Genomic DNA, 17,981 nt, shown 5'->3' with positions numbered 1-17,981 from the left:
CTTGGAGTTGTAGTGCTTCCGCCTCGAGTGGCACACATTTGTTTTGCGTGTTGAATGGTGCTGGCATCGGTCAACCCGCCTCACCTCACCTCACAAAGTCATGGTGCATAATATGCAAGCTTCGTTTACTGATTCCTTTTCACATAAACGCAGCAGTTGAAACACAGCTGAGCATGATGGCTGAAGATTTGTTGTTACACACCACATTCCTCCGAGCTACAGAAGCAAGTCATTCATCAAAACGCACAAGAGAGCCAGTCAGGAGTAGAACGAGTCCACGGCTATCACGGTGGCCACCAGCAGGGTGACGATGGAGAACGCGTACTGTCCGACAACGCCCCGGGATATGCGCTTGGCAGCAGCCTGCTTCCCTTCGCGCTGGCACACGACGACGACAAGCGTGGCGGCTGGTGTTACGCTCTGCAGCGCCACGACGAGCTGAACGAGGGCGGAGTCTGGCCCAACAAACACCAGGTCGCCCACAAGTAGCAGCAGCCCAAATCGCAGCACAGGCACGACACACATGGACACGAAAATAAACAGCACAATCACCGTTGCACTCCACCCTTCATCATCCACGGCAGCATCGGCGCCATGCTCATTCTTGCTACTATTGTGTCCGTGTGCCACTCCTCTGCCGTCATCGCTCTCAAAGGCACCTCTCTCAATGTCCTCGACGCTGCTGCGCTCACTCATGTTGGCGTGTATGTCTTCGGATTGCGTCATTTCCACAATCACGGCGGTGGTGGTGGCGGCACTGTCTGGACTATCCATCTGATGTAACGTGCTCTCTTGAACAGTTGCTGCTTCTGCGTTGTTACCTTCGCTTGCTCGCAGCCATTCTTCGAGGCTTTCAGAGCTGTCGCCACCCTCATCGCGTTGTTGTTGTTGTTGTTGTTGTAGTTGTTGTTGTAGTAGTAGTAGTTGTTGTTGTTGCTGTAGTTGTAGTTGTGGCTGCATCTCCAAGGCGCCTGAAGAAGAAGAAGAATGGGTTTCATTGGTGCTTCCGCTGCTGCTGCCCGCACCACTGTCTTGTTGCCGGTGCTGTGTACGATTCCCATGTACATCCTGCAATTGCGACCCGTCAAGGCATGGATGCTGCTTGGAGGCGTGCGTATCTTGCGCGCGTTTTCTGGCGATCCAAGCGCGCGGGTTGAGCGATGTGAGGGATTTTCCCAGCGTCGCTGCCATGACATAGATGGCCAGGCCGACAACGCTTGTTCCGTAGTTGCTGGCAGCGGAGGCAATGAAGCGCAACGGGGCATGGTCACTGAAGAACGCTCGGCGCAGGGGCTGTATGAGGCCAACAACGGCGCCCAGTATGGTGGCGAGGATGGCCGGGCTGGCGAGCCCTCGTGCCACTGCGCAGCCAAGTGACCTCTTTGGTTCATGCTGCTGTTGTCCATGATCACCCTAGTTGTGTAAACGCGCAAGCAGGTGAGCAGGCCACTCGCTGGTGAGGGCCAGCAGATACGAACAACATGGCAATGTGATGTAGTCTGTGATGTAGTCTGTGATGTGACGTGGTGCAACGGTATCCACTCGCATCAACAGATAACCCCCCCCTCTACACACACACACACACACACACACACACACACACACACACACACACACACACACACACACACACACACACACACACACACACACACACACACACACACAAGCAAACAAACCTTCATCGACTTGACAAGGGCAAGGCCAATCGTCCAAAAGGCCAGCGACCAGCCAAACACATGCACAAAGATGAAGGTGACGCTTCTGTCAAAACAGTCTGTCTCAGAAGCCAGTTGCTCTTGGTCACACAGCACCTTCAACACACCATCAGCACGAGCGCGTATGAGGAAGTTAAAACACTCAAAAGCTGCCACGTGAAAGAAATAGGGCATGCGCAACAGCAGGATCTCAACTGTCACAGCTCTTTTGTGTATGTAGCATGGGGTCATGGCATGGCTGTGAGTGGTGCATGGTGGAAGTGGGTTCCCTTGCATACCTCCATCATGACGAGCGGCATTGGTCCGACATTTGGAACTGAGCTGGCCAGCACAAACTCTGTGCGGAACTTGCGTGGCACAAAAGGTATGGCCACCAACCACGACACAAGCGCCGCGATTCCCATGTTGACTGGCAGAGGGTGTGTGCAAGTGTGTTTGTGTATGTGTGTAAGTGTGTGAGCAAGCATGCGTGGTGTGTGTGTGTGTGTGTTTGTGTGTGTGTGTGTGTGTTTGTGTGTGTGTGTGTGTGCAAATGTGCAAGCGTGCAAATGTGCAAGTGTATGTGTGCAAATGTGCAAGTGTATGTGTTGCAAGCGCATAAATGTGTGTGTGTGTGTGCAAATGTGCGAGTGTGCGCAGTGTGAACATGATCCAAGCAGCATGTTTGCCGTTGAGTGAGGTAATTTCTCTCGTCGTAATAGCCCCCCGAATGTCATGGTTGCTGCTAACTGACCTGGTGCAAAGACTGCTGATGGCCACGAGTCCTTGAGGACGTCCTGTCTAAGGGTTGCTCCCAAGCTACTAAAGATGAGGCACGGAAGGAAGACGTTCGTGACCAGGGACGAGAGTGGAGCAAGAGCTCGATCAGGAACGATCCCTGAAGGCCCGACTTTTCCCGAGCGGTGGCGAGGGAAGCGAGCTGTCAGGATCCCAGCCACATTTAGCAGCAGAACAGAGCCCACGGTGGTCGCAGCTGCCCCAATCACAGTCCCCGACACCGCCATGCTGCCGCCATGGGTGATGTGAATGAGTGGGAGCTGTTCAGGTGAGCAGGTGTTCACTTCGGGTGTTCAGATTGTGAGGCATTCCACTCTGCTTTGCTTGCTTGTGTCTTCATTTGCTTCTGGGTCAACGAAGTTGGGAGGAGTTTTGGGTGATTTACATAGATTTCAGCCAAAGCGGCAATGGATGACACAACACGACAGCGCATCCAAGCCAAGGCAGCAGAGGTGTATGTATGTGTGTGTGTGTGTGTGTGTGTGTGTGTTTGCGGCTGCACGTGTATACCTCGGCTCCGAGTCGGACTGACTACATGCAATAACATACATGCGCACTTCTGCTGCTTGTGGGTGACAGGCCAAGCGGCGCAAGGAAGCGCGCCAACAACAACAACAACAGCAGCAACAACAACAGCAGCAACAACAGCAACAACAACAACAGCAACAGCATACAGCAAGTGCAATCACGGCTGCCACTCCTGCCATTACATCTCTCTATGGCTCAGAACCAGAAGGTGCCGTGTGTGCGCGTGCGTGCGTGCGTGTGTGTGTGTATGCGTGCACGCTTGTGCGTCTGTGTGTGTGTGCATGCGCATACAGTGCTGAACATGCTTGATTGTGTGTGAGCGGGATTTAATTGTCGTCAAAGACTTTCTGACGTGCCACGTTGTGATGCTTGCTTGCTTGCTTGCTCGGGTTGCATGCAGGTGCCAGCGCACCAAAGCCCAAGTCCGTGGGCTACTTTCGCGATACCCATGCCGGGTTCTTGATAGAGGACGAGCCACACACATCTGGGGCGGGTGAACAGCAGCCAACCAAAAAGTCCAAGCGAGTTGTCGCGGAGCCAGGTGTGTATCACCTTCACGCTTTGCCTCTTTGCTGTTGTCTGTGCTTCTGTTTTCCGTGTGCCAGTGTGGGGAAGGGTAGGTGATGGCGCTCATAGGGTCATCCACACACACACACACACACACACACACACAGGTCCGGAATATCTGCCTGCGTATCCAAATGCTCCACTGTGTAAAGAGTGTGGCGAAGAGTTTACAACCTCATTTCTGCAGAAGAACTTTGGCGTTCAAGTCTGTAATGTGTGCAGGTCAGTGCACGACTTCTGTGCTTGTGTGTGTGTGTGTGTGTGTGTGTGTGTGTGTGTGTGTGTGCTTGTGTGTGTGTGTGTGTGTGTGTGTGTGTGTGTGTGTGCTTGTGTGTGTGTGTGTGTGTGTGTGTGTGTGAAGTGGAACAATCGGCTCACGAATGAGGTGCGTTTGCATTCAACCACCATGCAGAGAAAAGCACAGGCATGGAAAGTACGGGCTGGTGACGAAAACAACGGCCAAACAGGTGTTGTTTGTGTGGGGATGTCTCTTGCGAGGGACAAAGCACTGCTTCCCATGCTTGCAGCTGTATCCATCCATTGATGTACATCTGGCTCACTTGTGCTGCCCATTGGCACAACTGTTCAGGACTACCTGCTACGGGAGAGCGAGCTGACTGTGATTGACGGTGGCCTCCGCTGCGTGGAGCGTGAGAACCCAAACAGCAAATCCTACAGCAAGATGAAGCTCTACTTACGAAGCCAGGTGCTGTGTGCATACAAGGATGAATGCGTGTGCGTGTGTGTGTGTGTGTGTGCGTGTGTGTGTGTGTGTGTGCGTGTGTGTGTGTGTCAGTTGTGGCTGTGAATCGATGTGTGTGAGGACACAACAGGCTGTGATTGTGTGGTTGTGCGGCTTTGGCATGTGCTGCTGCACAGGTGGAGGAGATTGCATTCAAGCGGTACGGGAGCCTGCAAGGGCTGGAGGACGAGCACGAGCGGCGGGAGGAGGACCAGCGCTTGAAGAAGCAAAAGCGCCACGAACGACGCATGACGAAGATGCGGAACCAAACCATGGCCACAGAGTGGCTCAAGTCCCAGAAGCCACACGAGCACCGCTTTCCCAAGGACGAAGAAGTGCGTTGTGGTGTGTGTGTGTGTGTGTGTGTGTGTGTGTGTGTGTGTGTGTGTGTGTGTGTGTGTGTTTGTGTGTGTGTGTGTGTGTGTGTGTGTGTATGGGCGTGTGTGTGTGTGTGTGTGTGTGTGTTTGTGTATGGGCGCTGTCAGACTGCCACATTCCGTCACCCTTCCGCTTACACACGTGCTGCAACTCATACGCCATCGCTCCCCCAAGGTGTACGATGAGGAGAACGACGAGTACATCAAGACATGTTCGGAATGTGGCTTCACTGTTCGTTTCGAAAAGCTCTGATAACCAATCGCCATCACACACACGCACACGCGCGCACACACTCCCTCGACAGTTCGTTTGTGTGCATGTGTGCGCTTGTTATTGTTGCTGTTCGTTGCATCATCACTTTAGAGGTTTGTGTGTACATTGTAGACTCAGAGCAAAGTGTGAGACTGCACATTAAACTGCGCAACGTCCATTCTCCCAGTGTGCAACAGAAACCCAAAACCCAACAGCCTTGTTTGTACACGTCGTGCAAATATTAAAGTTGTACAGAAGCGTGCTGCCGCGCGAATGTGGGCCATAAGTGGTAAGTGGAAATTGGGGACAGGACACGAAATTCAATTGGCAGTTGCGCTGGCGGCGTGATTGTTGATGTCGTTCGTTCATCACCTCATCTCATCTCTGCCAATGACAAGCAAACAGCGTGGTTCGGTGAGGTGTTCAAGGGTGGTGGCAACGAAACTCAGAAAGAACAGATGCGCAGTCACGAACACACGCGCACAGAAAGGCAAAGAGCTACGCATGGACGTACACACACGCGCGCACACACGCACGAGCACGCACGCACACTCACGTGTGGACATTCGGTCCAGGAGTCCATGGAGACGACGAATGGACTCCTCAATGGCCATCAGCTTGTCGTCTTCTTCGCCTAAACGCACACACACACGCATTTTGCGTCACGCATACACGTAGTGAGTACATCGTACAACACCACGAGCACGCGAGTGACTATACCCAGCAATCACACGCAACATCACAGAGCAGCACAAAAAAAAAGGCACATCACAGCGCACCAGAGTCTGCGGCGCCTGCGCTGGAGATGCGAAGAAGTTCCTTCTTCAGTCGCGCAATCTGCGACAGCGATTGGCGCTGGGTGGTGTGGTTCTCCGTGCCACCACCACTACTGCTGCCGGCATCACCACCACGGTGCGAGTGGCGATGGTGCGTGTGCATGCGCTGCGGCGTTGGCGGTCCAGCCCTGAGATCGCGTAGGGAGAGGGCGGGGCGATCAAACGAGTCGTCGCCAGCGCCTGACGCCGAACTTCGCGTGGACGACGACGGCAGTGCGGACACGCGGGCACCGTGCTTTGTGCGCTGCTGCTGGCGGCCGTGGTGGTCATGATGGCGATCATTGCGACCGCTATCATCGCCATCGTGAGCGACGCCCCGCGCGCGTGTACCGGTGCGGGTGGGGGCGACGGGCTGGCGGAGAAGACGGCGCACGCTGGCGAGCGAGTCCGAGAGGCGGGAGGAGGACGCATCGAGCCGCTGGCGCAGGCGCTGCCGTCCCGACTCGAGATGCTCCAGCGTTTCGTCAATGCGGCGGTCGGCCTCGTCGAGATGATGCAACTCGCGATCAACGCTCACAGACACGTCGCCGTCGTCGCCCTCCACACCGCCAACGTCAGCACCAACGCCGTGGTCAAGCACTTGGCCGTTTGCAGCCCCGCGCCGGCTGCTGCCATCTCGGTGCAGCATTCCGTACTTGGTCAGCATCTGTTGCGAGGATCGCCGTGCATGCGACAGCTGTTCGTCGCCCTCGAATGCAGGTGCTCCATCAGGTTGCGGCGGGTGGTGTGCTGGTGCCGTTGTTGTCGCTGCTGCGGCCGCCGCTGCTGATGCTGATGCGGTATCCGTGGTGTGCGGGAAAGCGTTGGGAGCACCATCGCGTTGTCCTGCGTTGCTGATGTGGTGCACGCGGTCGGCAGCAAGAAAGGCGTGCCCCTTCACCATCGCCTTGGCCGATGCCAGTTGGTGATCGTCATCGTCAAACTCATCACTGTACCCACTGCTGGCACCACGCCCGGGCACGCTGGCGCCATCATCAGCGGTGGAGGTGGCCGATCCCGCAACGCCGCGTGCATGTGCGCGAATCTCCTCCACCAGCTCCTGCTCAACGCGTTGTCGCATCCGCCCTTCGCTTTCTTCCTCGCCGCCACCACGGTGACGACGATGATGATGAGGCAGGGCATAACCACCGCCACTGCCACTGCCACTGTCTCTGCTGTGGTCGTCGTCGCGGTTGTGGTCGTGGTGCACGTGGTGGCGAGAGGAGTGGCGTGCCATGGGTCCAGCAGCACCGCTTCTCCCACTTCTTCCGTTTGCTCCCCGCGCGTGCTGCTGTGCCGGCCGCTCTGTGCGGATGTTCACACGCTGGTCACGCGAGCGAGGACCCGTTCGCGCTGCTCTTCGCACTGATGGCTGCGGTCTGCGGTGCAAGGAGAGCGTGCACATATATAGGGGCCAGTGGCACAAGCAAGATGAAGAAGGGAACATGTGTGGGGGAAGGTGAGCGGGGCGTGAGAGAACCGCAATGGCAGGACTCGAGGGAGGACAAGACAAACCAGCCATGCACCGCTTTGGTAACGTGCAGTCGAACCCTCGCGCGGCAACACCCACCAAAACCCCCACACAGCGCGCAAGAGCGTACAAGAAGCAGCATCTGAAGACCACACCTTCGTGGCTTGGCGTTCTTCTTGCGGTTCTTCTTGTTGGCCTTTGGGATGGCTTGTTTCCTGCTGGCTGTAGTTGCGCCAAAGGGCGCTGCGTGTTTTGTCTCGTGTGCAGAATCCTACGAGGAAACGAGGAAGGAGGAGCAATATGGAGACGGGTCAACGCGATGGGATGGCTGCTGGCGCAGGTGAAACGAGAGTACACTGCAGCCGCACACACACACACACACACACACACGCACACACACACACACATACACACACACACACACCACGAGGGACAGTCACGAATGGACAAGAGCGAGTGGCTCACAGTGTGCAGTGCGGCCCAGTTGTGTTTGGCAGCAATCTGGTGCTCCTCCCAGGGACGATTGCGCGTTTCCCCGCGATTGAACGCCAGGTGCCGCTCACATGTGTCCAGCGTCAGTTGCGCTGTAAGGCATGAGTGTGTGTGTGTGTGCCAGTGTGTGTGTAAGTGTGCCTGTGAGTGTTTGTGTGATCGTGATGGCAGACTCAACGACATGGGTGCGTGCACACGAAAGCTGCGAGAACATGACACGGCCTCGCAAGGCGGGGACTGACAGAGCTGATTTTCCGTCAGGTCAACGTGGATGAGGTTTGAGTTTTTGGCCATGAGTGTGTGCAGGAGATGCGCAGACGCGCTGGTGATTCCGCACCCGCGCAGCGACAGCCCTGAACGCCACAGGATGCGTAGGTGCGTGTGAGAAGGTGAGTGTCGGGGTAATAAGGGACAGACTGTGTGCGTATGACAAGCGTGCTGACAGAAATGCATGCGCAGGATGAAACAACAAAACACTCCTGTGGCAAACAGCTGAGCACGCGAACACATGTGTGTCGAGACATGACACGACATGAGACGACATAACATGACGTACGGAGAAGCCAGAGGTCGTCAACGAGAACGTTGTACAGCTCTTCCACGGCTTCATCGCCAAGCAGCGGATTGTCGCTCAGGTCCAGGTTGAGAATGCCTGTGTTGTGTGTGTTGTGTGGGTGAGTGTGTGTGCAGGTGCACAGAGGAGGGTTGGAAACAAGGGTTAACATAACAACATGCGGTGTGTCGCACAGCAATCGCATCATCATCATCATCATCATCATCATCATCATCATCATCATCATCATCATCATCATCATCATCATCATCATCATCATCATCATGCAGCAGCAGCAGCATCATCATCATCGGAAGCAGCAGCAGCAGCAGCATCACGCTTGTCTATCGTACCGGAAAACACGCGCATATCCGGCTGGCGGCCGCGAAGCGACGTGTGCCATGCCGTGGCGCCCCTGTTTGCTTCCTGTGACTTGATGACATCGAGCACATGTCGCAGCCCGCGCGTGGTAAACGCGTTGCGGCTCAAATCCACCGTTGCCAGCGTCGTCGACACCTGCAGCGCATCGCACAGGACTGGCGACGCGGGAGGGTGGCGAGAGTGCCATGGTGTTTGGGGTGAGTGAAGTGACTTCAAAGAATATAGGCAAGGAGGAAGAGGGTATCAACATAAGGCGGGCTGCTTAAGTAATGTGCTCGATTTCGGTTTGTAGTTGAGTGTGTTGCAGCCTCAGTGTACTCACTTGCGCAGTGTTGGTTGTCGAGAAGACAGTCGCTGATGCGAAGAGTCATCAGTGGTGCGCGCGCAATCCCCTGTCGATGCACACATGCGCGTGCACATTGGCGTGGGTGAGTGCGTGAAAAAGCTTCGCTAATTGTGTGTGTGTGTGTGCATGAGTGTACATGAGTGTGCGTGTGTGTGCGTGTGTGTAGCGAGAATGTGCGCCTGATCCAGGTGATGACGCATACGTGCGCACCTGGGAGAGGATGCGCAGGTCACGGCGGCGAAAGGGGATACCGACGAGCTCTAGGCGGGTGATAAAGTTGTTTTGCAGTAGCATGCTCTTCAACGCCCTGTCGTGTTCACGTGACCACACACACACACACGCACACACACACACACACACACACACACACACACACACACACACACACACACACACACACACACACACACACACACACACACAAAAGACATTCGCACGCGCGTGAGCTTGTGATGAACAGTGGCGTGGCTGTTTGATGGCATGTGCACACAACCGCAGTCGATTGTCGACGGTTGTAAGTCCTGCTTCTTCAAGTGCGCACTTTGCAAGATCGTAGGTTGCATCAGAGTTGTGGATACTGGGTGGTTGACGGAGGTGTGGCGCCAGTAGCCCACGGTTCTGTCGTCGCGCCTTCTCGTCTTCCTCTGCAGCACACATATCCATCCAGCACACAGGGGAGAGATAGTGGGTGTGTGGACCAAACCAACACTGATGGAGCGGTGATGAAGAGCATGCACGCCTTGCATGACATACTTGTCCGATGCACTTGAAACCAAATGGAGCGCAGTGACACGGTCTTCAAGGATGCGTTGCACTGCATTGGCAAAGCATCAAACCGTGTGAGCAGCGTTATGTGTGTGTGTGTGTGTGTGCGTGTGTGTGTGTGTGTGTGTGTGTGTGTGTGTGTGTGTGTGTGTGTGTGTGCGTGTGTTCTCATGTGTGTGTGTGTGCATCTTGACTGTCTGCCTACTTGTCTGTCACAGCATCATTTACCCCCTGGCTCACACGCTCCCTTCCCTCACCCTCTGAAGCAAGGACCACTGGCCAGCCAACAAGCCCACCTTCAGTGCGTCCAGCAGCGGATACCAGTCCTCTGGTTGCAACCGATCCACTTTGATCTGTCGAGCAAAACACACATACACACGCACACACAGACAAGAAGTAAGGTGGACGGAAGGGGAAATGAACACTCGGCGTGCGCTTGGGGAATGCGCGAGGCAGGGTTTAGCCGTATGCATGCACATCAGCACCCTGTGTCTGACACGGAAACACTCACCGACAAACACGAGCTGGTGATGTTTGCCTTGTGCGCGCGCATGGAGTTGATTGGGCACACCCCCTGTTTCACGTCAAGCAAGCAAAGAAGCACACAAAAGCGGGGGGTCACAACCGGAACCAAAACACACACACATACACACACACACACATACACACGCATACACACACACACACACACACATGTACACGCGTAAGCTAGCGTGCGAGTGTATCCGGTTCAACAAAGGGTTGGATGGATTGCATTGTGTCTCTCAGTGGGCTCCCCGTGACTCGCCATGGCCCACCACCGCACACCACCGGCCTTCTTGCGCTCGTGTCTTTCATGACAAGCACTGTCACGGTTCATCAAGCCACGGCAAGCGTGTAACAAACTCCATCACGTAGGAGGGTAACAGAAGGTGCAACCTTGGGACGTGTAACAACGGCACCCAACAAACAAACAAATAAGCACAACAAACAACACACAAGGGAAGTCAAAAGCACTTCAAACAGGGAAAGCAGCACACCTGCTGAGCGCAGAGGTTCGTGTAACAAGGCAGGAACTCGCTGCTCGTGCGCTGCTGCTGCGAGCCGCGTCGAACAGCCATCATGGGGTGCAGTGTGAGTGCAGTGTGGTGGAATGCCGTGTTGTGTTTGTGGCAGGAAGTGGCGGGCGCCAAAACAACACCAAGCGCGACGCGCGAAAATTAACAACAGAGTTCGAGAAACGTCCAAACTTGCAGTGGCTCAAATTGTGGTGTCGTTTGAGGGTTCATCCGCGGCTGGCGCGACGTCCATGTAGCCGTGCTCATGTTCGGGCAGCTGCTCGCTCCCATGGCCATGGCGGTGGTGCATGGTGTCCTCCTCAAAGCCCAGTGCACCAACCCGGTCATAGATGCCAGTGCCTTCCTCCATGCCATGACGATCAGGATCTGCATACCCCACAACGTGCGCGGGTGTCCCATCATCATCCGGCGCATACCTGTGCGTCAGGGTGAGTGTGTGTGGGGGGGGGAGAAAAGAGAGAGAGAGAGAGAGAGAGAGAGAGAGAGAGAGAGAGAGAGAGAGAGAGAGGAGTGTGTGTGTGTGTGTGTGTGTGTGTGTGTGTGTGTGTGTGTGTGTGTGTATGCGAGTGTGTGTGTGTGTGTGTGTGTGTGTGTGTGCGTGAGTGGACAAGATTCTAGATGAATTAAGAACAGCAGCTTACACAGCAAGCAACCACAGTCACGGCCAACGCACGCACATGTATGTGGGGTTTTCGAAGGACACGCGTGACTGGTGCTCGTGTGCTGACAGGTCGAGGTCTTGCTTGCGCGTGCGGCGTTTACGCCATGCCACGACCGCAACTACAAGAGCGACAATCGCGGCAACAGCAATCGCAATCACGGCAATTGTCCAGCCCTGAATGCTGTTGGTGGACGTGCCGCTGGAAGAGGCCGGGGCCTGCGTTCCTGGAGTGGCGGTGGCATTGGCCCCCGTGCAGTTGACGAGCGTCTGATGCATGCTGCCCTTGAACAGCAGCGCAGGTGGGTAGGTACACCGGAGATACAGCACCTCCTCTGCCACCTCCACGCTGTTGGTCACCACTGTCATCACAATGCTGCCAGCGGTCACGTCGATGCGCTGAATGTGGCTGACATCCGCACCAACGCCCGCCAGCCACAGCCGCAGCGTGTGCGCCAAGCGCTGTTCGTCCTCGGGGCCCAAAATCAGCGCGTCGTAGTCCTCTGCAACGCATGACACGGCCAATGGCAGGTGTGAGTGAGTGTGTGTGAGTGAGTATGTGTGTGTGTGTGTGACAGACGGTGAAAGAGACACAAGAAGCAGGAGGGGGCAGACTGAACGTTGAGCTGGAAGGCACAGGAGCATCATCAACCATGAATTCAAACAACAGAGTGGAAGCGAACAGGGTACAGCGCATTCGGCTACATTCGTCTATTTTTTCGCATGCGCTGTGCCACATCACAGGTACACACACCAGTGCGCTTACCATCAAGCACAAACTGAATATAGCTGGTGCAAACACGATCACTGGTCGCCGACGGTGGGGCTGTTTCCACGGCATAGTTTGGGCATGGCACGTGCACGCACGCGCGCGTGTCGTTGCCAGCCTGGAATGTTTCTCCAGATGAGCAACGGTGGCAACTGCGGTCGCTCGTCGGTGTCAGCGGCACACTCTCCACCTTCCCGTGCAACAACAGCAACAACAACAACGCAAACAGTCGGCATGCATGAGGGGGGAGGGGCGCGGCGTGCGTTGTGAGTGACGATCAACAACTTGTGCGCATGAACAAGCAACGCACATGCACAAAGCACACACACACACACACGCAGCAAGTACACACACGCATGTACAAACATACACAGCAAGTAAACACGCACATACACACACGCATGTACAAACATATGCAGACCATACCTCTGTTGTAGGGTCGCAGGTGGACGCTGACTTGCACGACGTGGTGGGATCACTGTCATCATCAAACCCATCCTGGCTGTTGCAGTCAACACACACTGCGTCCGAGGTCACTGTAGGCGCAACCTGCTCGTAGTCACCGGCGCTGCACGCAGCAGCTGGGCGGCACTGCACGTTGACGCCATCTGGGTTGAACGTTCCGCTCGGGCACGGCTCGCACTCACGATCTGTTGACAGCGAGGGCGGGTATTTCTCTTGCATGCCGGCTGCGCATATGCGCACAGGGATGCACGTTGTATCTTGACCGGCGTCGGCCTTGAACGTCACGCCATTGTCACACGCCCTGCACACGCGATTTGAAATCCTATTTGCGGCATTTGTTGCGCGGTCGGGTGAGTGTGAGAGAAGCATAACATAGTGGAGGTGAGGTCAATGTGTAGTCAGGGGGTCGTGCACGAAAGGCGCAGCTACATACAAACGCACACGCACACACATACGCACATGCACACGCACACATACGCACATGCATACGCACACACATACGCACATGCACACGCACACACATACGCACATGCATACGCACATACACACACGCACACGCACGCACACATACGCACATGCATACGCACACACACACACACACATAAACGCAAGATCCCGCACACACGTGATACTTTCACCGCGCCCTTTTCTTCACCGTAAGCGCACTGACAATGTTGGCGGCGCGGCCTCCTCGTAGCCGGCTGTGCAGGTGCGGGGCATGGAGCACGTGTGCGAACCCGGCACCGCCTTGAACGTCCCCGTCGCACAGGGCGAGCACTGCCGGTCAGTACTTGTTGTTGGTGGAGCAAGTTCCGTCTGCCCAGCGTCACACACGGTGTGGGCGGTGCACGCGGTGACATTCCCTGGGCTGAACCACCCAGGCCTGCATGCGCTGCATTGCCGGTCGTGGAACCTGCAAGCAACATCACGCGTCGAATGACAAACAGTGATCGAGGAAGGCGAAAAAGAGCGTGGAAGGATGATGTAAATAGTCAACAAACTTGCTTGGGGGTCACCAAAAACAGTGATTTGCGAACACCACACATGCTCACAATCATACACACAATTACACAATCACACAGACAAAGCAGTGGCACGCCACAGCGGCGCTTACATACCTAGTCACGCCCACAACCGGCTCCTCTCCGGAGCTGCATGGGGTGGCTGGCTTGCACGACGTCGCGCCTTCTTCATTTTGGTACGAGTTGAGGGGACACGGCGTGCACGCTTCTGTTGGGTTTGCGCTGAAAGTCCCAGCAGGACACGCACGCTCGGCACAAGCACCTGCCGATGAGAGTGCATGGTTCAATGAGCGTTTGAATGTGTGTGTGTGTGTGTGTGTGTGTGTGTGTGTTTTGAGTGTGTGTGAGAGAGAGAGAGAGTGTGTGTGTGTGTGAATGAGCGAGGGAGTGAGTGCGTGTGTTTGTGAATGTGTGCGTGGATGAGCGTTTGCATGAGTGCGTGGATGTGTGTGTGTGTGTGTGTATGTGTGTGTGTGTGTGTGTGTGTGTGTGTGTGTGTGTGTGTGTGTGTGTGTGTGTGTGTGTGTATGGGAGAGGGGTCGGCAAGGACGTCGTGTGGGTGTTTTGTGCAACGGCACCCTGCAAACACACATACACGCACAAACTTTCTCTCCTTCTCTCGCACACGACACCACGGACACAATTATTAACAGCGGTCGCACCTGCGTTGCCTGTGCTTGGAGCTGCCTGTCCGGGCGCGCAGCTCTCGCATTCGCCATCCACCCAGCTTGTGCCGGCAGGACAAGGGACACACACGCGGTCAGAGGTGGGCGTGGGCGCAGCCGTCTCCTCACTGCCAATGGTGCACTCGGGAGAAATGCGTGCGCACTTTCGGTTTGACGTTGGTGTCGGCGCCACTGCTTCAAACTCCACATCGGCATCACATTGCATCAGGGACGAGCACACCGCGTCGCTGCTCGCGGTGGCCGGCTGAGATTCAAAGTGCGCGCCATCTGCTGCGCAGTCTGTGATTGGGCGGCACAGGGTGTCGTTGTGCAAGGTGCATGGCTGTGCCTCATACTCAACGCCAGCTTTGCACGGGGTGCACTTCTTGCACACTCTGCAGTAATTAGAGGGTGCAATGTGATACACACGGAAAGACAGCACAACAGCCCAACGTTGAGTGCGGGGAGTGTTGGAGGAAGCAGCGAAACACCACACCAAGCAAGACATGGTGCATTCTCCTTGCCTCGGCGCACAAGCTATCACACGCATGCAAGGACGTCCACAGCGTGTGTGTGTGTGTGTGTGTGTGTGTGTGTGTGTGTGTGTGCGTGCGTGTGTGTGTGTGTCTTGCCACATGATGCACACACACTCTCTCCTTCGCACCGTGAGGACGACGCGGTGCAAGGACGCTGCTGGTAACTGACACCCAGCACACACTCTTCGCCGCAGTTCTGGCACCTGGCGTCAGAGTACCGCCCACATCGCTGTGCCGTTGTGTGGCCGGACGGACACACCGTGCACAGTTCACACACAACGTCGCTGGTCAGGGTAGCATTGACGGCAATGTATTGGTTCGGGCGGCACGTGCTGATGCGCTCGCACTCGGCGTCCGTTGTTGGTGTGGCTGCCTTCGTCTGGTACTCAGCACCAGGCTCGCATGTAGTCTGCTCCCGGCACGCGTGGGCGTTACGAGCGTCCGAAAATGTTCCATCTGTAACCCATGGGCACTCGCTATCAGCATACGTCGCGCTTCTAAACACCCTCAACCCTCAGATGCAAGACGACTACGCACAAGTACAAGCACACATCAAGACATCCACGCAGGCGTCAACGCACACATTGACAACGTGTCCCAACGCGCACGTCGACACGCACACACTCTCTCGCAACATCACAAACCCACACGTAAATCACCAATACTGCAACCTCAAATACACACACACACACGAAACGACGCTGATTGCACAAAGTCACCTTCGCATGGGAGGCACTGGCGATCACTGGTGGGCGTTGGTGTTGATATGACGTATTCGCCAGGGGCACAGTCCGTCACAGGACGGCAGGGCGTTTGCCCCGCATTCACTTTGAACGTGTCATGGGCACACGGGGAGCAGACACGATCAGTGGAGCTGGTTGGTGCCTGGGACTCCACCATGCCTGCAGGGCAGTCTGTGACAGGGCGACACGCCGGATCATCTTTCTCGCGCACTTCCTCCCCTGCTTGGCATCGGCGGCACCGCCTGTGGTTGCATGCGTGTGTGTGTGTGTGTGTGTGTGTGTGTGTGTGTGTGTGTGTGTGTGTGTGTGTGTGTGTGTGTGTGTGTGTGTGTGTGTGTGTGTGTGTGTGTGTGTGTGTGCGTGTGTGTGTGTGTGTGCGTGTGCGTGTGTGTGTGTGCGTTGATATGGCTGGTGAGTGTGAAGCACTGTATGCATGTGCGCATGATATGCAAGCAAATATAATTAACATTGCCCACAATCACCTGGCAAACAAAGAAGGAGAGCGAGCAGCTCACCGACCCTACCTGTCACTGAACGTGGTGGGCGCGCTGGCTTCCTCTGTGCCATCTGGGCACTCTGAGACCGGCAGGCACGCGGTTTGACCGCGGTTGGGCTGATAGGTTGTTACGCCATCACAGGGCGTACATGGCGACCCTTCACCACGACAAAGTCGGAAACGACAAAATGAGAACAAGAGAAAACGCTGCAGCTGCATCAGAAATCAAGTGTGCGACACACACACACACACACACACACACACACACACACAGACACACACACAGACACACACACACACACAAACCGCGCACACAAATGCGTGACGGCACCTGGGTTGCTGTCGGTATCAGCCGTGCCCGCTTCGCAAGGGAAGCACTGGGTTGCGTACAGTGGGGCGTACGTCCCGGGATTGCATGGTACACAACGAGTACCTGCACCCACAGTTCCTGGTTGACACACATCGCACACCCGATCGCTCGTTGCCGTTGGTGGCAACTTTTGCACCTCGCCAGGCTGATGGAATACACCGTAACGCAACATGCGTGTGCGTGTGTGCGTGCATGAGTAGGTGAGGTAGGCAGCGTCGCCAAGAGAATGCAAGTGGCATGAAGCTCTTCTTCCAAAGCGATATGATGCTTCTTATCGTGCACACATGACCACACACCGAATGCAAGCAATTAATTCAGCAGCCAACCAACCGATACAGTCACATGCGTACACAGACGCTCAAGCACACATGCACACACACATACCCGGCAGCTGGTGGTGATTTGACATTTTCGATCCGTGGTTGCGGTGGGTGGAACAGTCTCAAATTCATCGTCCTCGCACACCTGCAGGCGTGCACACGCGCGGTCTGTTGTTGCTGTCGGGGAGATTGTTTCGTATTCACGCCTGGAACATGTGTGAAGGTCCTTGCACTGCCGATCGCTCTGTAGCTGGCACGGCGATGTCTCATATTGCCTGGGTGTGCACACCGTGCAATCACGACACACTGTCTGCTGCGTGCCGCTGCATGGCACCTCCTCAAACTGGCCGCCATCACACGTACCGCACGCCTCACAGCGTCGGTCAGACGTCAGCGTGCACGGTGCAACTTCCCTGTGGTCGTCAGGGCAGACATCACACTTGGAGCACACACGATCTGTGGCGGCCGAGGCGGGAACCGACTCAAACTCCTGGCCTTCCGTACACGCTTGTTGGGACAAACACTGCAAACAGCAGTCGCGTTGAGCGTGGTGTACATGTGGCGCCAAAGCCAGGGCACGTACTCGTGAGCAGGCGGGGCGGAACAAAGGGGGTGGGGAAGGACATTGCAGCCATGTATGCTCATACGCACACACACACACACACACACACACACACACACACTCACACGCACACTCTCACACACACACACACAAACACACACACACAAACACACACACGCACAATCACACACACATTATCTCTCTCCCTCCCACACACGCACACACAATCACACCCTCACTTACAGCATCACGCACATTGCATGTTGGCACGTACCACGCGGTCAGATGATGCGGTGGGCGGCTTGGCCTCATACTGATCATCATCGAGGCAGTGCGTGACTGGCGCACACATGCCTGTGGCCACGTGAAAGTACTCGCTGCCATCATCTGCACACGGCGCACACTCCCGATCACTGGAAGGGGTTGGGGCAACAACCTCCTCCCACAGCGGCGGACAAGCGGATACGGGCTTGCACGTGTCGACGCTGTCAATGGTGACGCCCGCGCAAATATACTGCACAGAGAGGTGTTT

The 17,981-nt window shown here is 55.8% G+C and overlaps 4 protein-coding genes across 4 annotated transcripts in view; 1 reads left to right on the top strand and 3 right to left on the bottom strand.

Moving 5' to 3' along the window:
- Window positions 1-167: 167 nt before the first annotated feature.
- PTSG_01386 (uncharacterized protein) lies at window positions 168-2,892 on the bottom strand. The gene is made up of 4 exons (XM_004997301.1): window positions 2,452-2,892; window positions 1,997-2,127; window positions 1,680-1,814; window positions 168-1,413 (listed from the first exon to the last, which is right to left on the bottom strand). Exons 1-4 carry the CDS (start codon window positions 2,720-2,722, stop codon window positions 259-261), a joined length of 1,692 nt encoding a protein of 563 aa, XP_004997358.1. The 5' UTR covers window positions 2,723-2,892; the 3' UTR covers window positions 168-258.
- Window positions 2,889-5,224, top strand: PTSG_01385 (uncharacterized protein). Its single transcript, XM_004997300.1, has 8 exons — window positions 2,889-2,947; window positions 3,075-3,231; window positions 3,424-3,564; window positions 3,698-3,812; window positions 4,003-4,057; window positions 4,180-4,296; window positions 4,470-4,667; window positions 4,885-5,224. Exons 1-8 carry the CDS (start codon window positions 2,903-2,905, stop codon window positions 4,960-4,962), a joined length of 906 nt encoding a protein of 301 aa, XP_004997357.1. The 5' UTR covers window positions 2,889-2,902; the 3' UTR covers window positions 4,963-5,224.
- A 111-nt stretch (window positions 5,225-5,335) lies between these two features.
- Window positions 5,336-10,888, bottom strand: PTSG_01384 (uncharacterized protein; the record flags this gene model as incomplete). Its single annotated transcript, XM_004997299.1, has 15 exons — window positions 5,336-5,346; window positions 5,519-5,596; window positions 5,742-7,156; window positions 7,404-7,519; window positions 7,714-7,832; window positions 7,983-8,093; window positions 8,297-8,392; window positions 8,647-8,829; window positions 8,997-9,066; window positions 9,231-9,327; window positions 9,562-9,664; window positions 9,774-9,834; window positions 10,082-10,138; window positions 10,297-10,359; window positions 10,805-10,888. 15 exons carry the CDS (start codon window positions 10,886-10,888, stop codon window positions 5,336-5,338), a joined length of 2,664 nt encoding a protein of 887 aa, XP_004997356.1.
- Window positions 10,889-11,024: 136 nt separating this feature from the next.
- PTSG_11716 (uncharacterized protein) overlaps window positions 11,025-17,981 on the bottom strand; it is a gene marked incomplete at both ends in the record, with an annotated part of 14,265 nt that continues 7,308 nt past the window's right edge. Inside the window, 13 exons of the mRNA XM_004997298.1 lie at window positions 11,025-11,259; window positions 11,521-12,004; window positions 12,268-12,460; window positions 12,697-13,057; window positions 13,406-13,648; window positions 13,854-14,019; window positions 14,420-14,817; window positions 15,087-15,414; window positions 15,678-15,943; window positions 16,226-16,355; window positions 16,529-16,712; window positions 16,952-17,410; window positions 17,724-17,981. The exon at window positions 17,724-17,981 is cut by the window's right edge and continues 1,533 nt beyond it. Of these exons, the coding sequence (XP_004997355.1) occupies window positions 11,025-11,259; window positions 11,521-12,004; window positions 12,268-12,460; window positions 12,697-13,057; window positions 13,406-13,648; window positions 13,854-14,019; window positions 14,420-14,817; window positions 15,087-15,414; window positions 15,678-15,943; window positions 16,226-16,355; window positions 16,529-16,712; window positions 16,952-17,410; window positions 17,724-17,981 (3,705 nt within the window). The remainder of the gene's footprint in view (window positions 11,260-11,520; window positions 12,005-12,267; window positions 12,461-12,696; window positions 13,058-13,405; window positions 13,649-13,853; window positions 14,020-14,419; window positions 14,818-15,086; window positions 15,415-15,677; window positions 15,944-16,225; window positions 16,356-16,528; window positions 16,713-16,951; window positions 17,411-17,723) is intronic.

The sequence above is a fragment of the Salpingoeca rosetta genome (genome assembly GCF_000188695.1).
Source record: "Salpingoeca rosetta unplaced genomic scaffold supercont1.4, whole genome shotgun sequence".
Taxonomy (NCBI): domain Eukaryota; class Choanoflagellata; order Craspedida; family Salpingoecidae; genus Salpingoeca; species Salpingoeca rosetta.
The sequence above is the reverse complement of the archived record's forward strand: the minus strand, read 5'-3'. Positions and strand labels throughout refer to the sequence as shown.

Excerpts from the sequence above, each read along its gene's own strand:
- PTSG_01386 (XM_004997301.1), bottom strand. The coding sequence starts at position 2,722 with ATGGCGGTGTCGGGGACTGTGATTGGGGCAGCTGCGACCACCGTGGGC. Across the intron at positions 1,815-1,996 it reads TGCCGCTCGTCATGATGGAG|GTGCTGTGTGACCAAGAGCA; the intron begins GTATGCAAGGGA and ends GGTGTGTTGAAG. Across the intron at positions 1,414-1,679 it reads CCCTTGTCAAGTCGATGAAG|GGTGATCATGGACAACAGCA; the intron begins GTTTGTTTGCTT and ends TTACACAACTAG.
- PTSG_01385 (XM_004997300.1), top strand. The coding sequence starts at position 2,903 with ATGGATGACACAACACGACAGCGCATCCAAGCCAAGGCAGCAGAG. Across the intron at positions 2,948-3,074 it reads TCCAAGCCAAGGCAGCAGAG|GCCAAGCGGCGCAAGGAAGC; the intron begins GTGTATGTATGT and ends TGTGGGTGACAG. Across the intron at positions 3,232-3,423 it reads CTATGGCTCAGAACCAGAAG|GTGCCAGCGCACCAAAGCCC; the intron begins GTGCCGTGTGTG and ends GGTTGCATGCAG.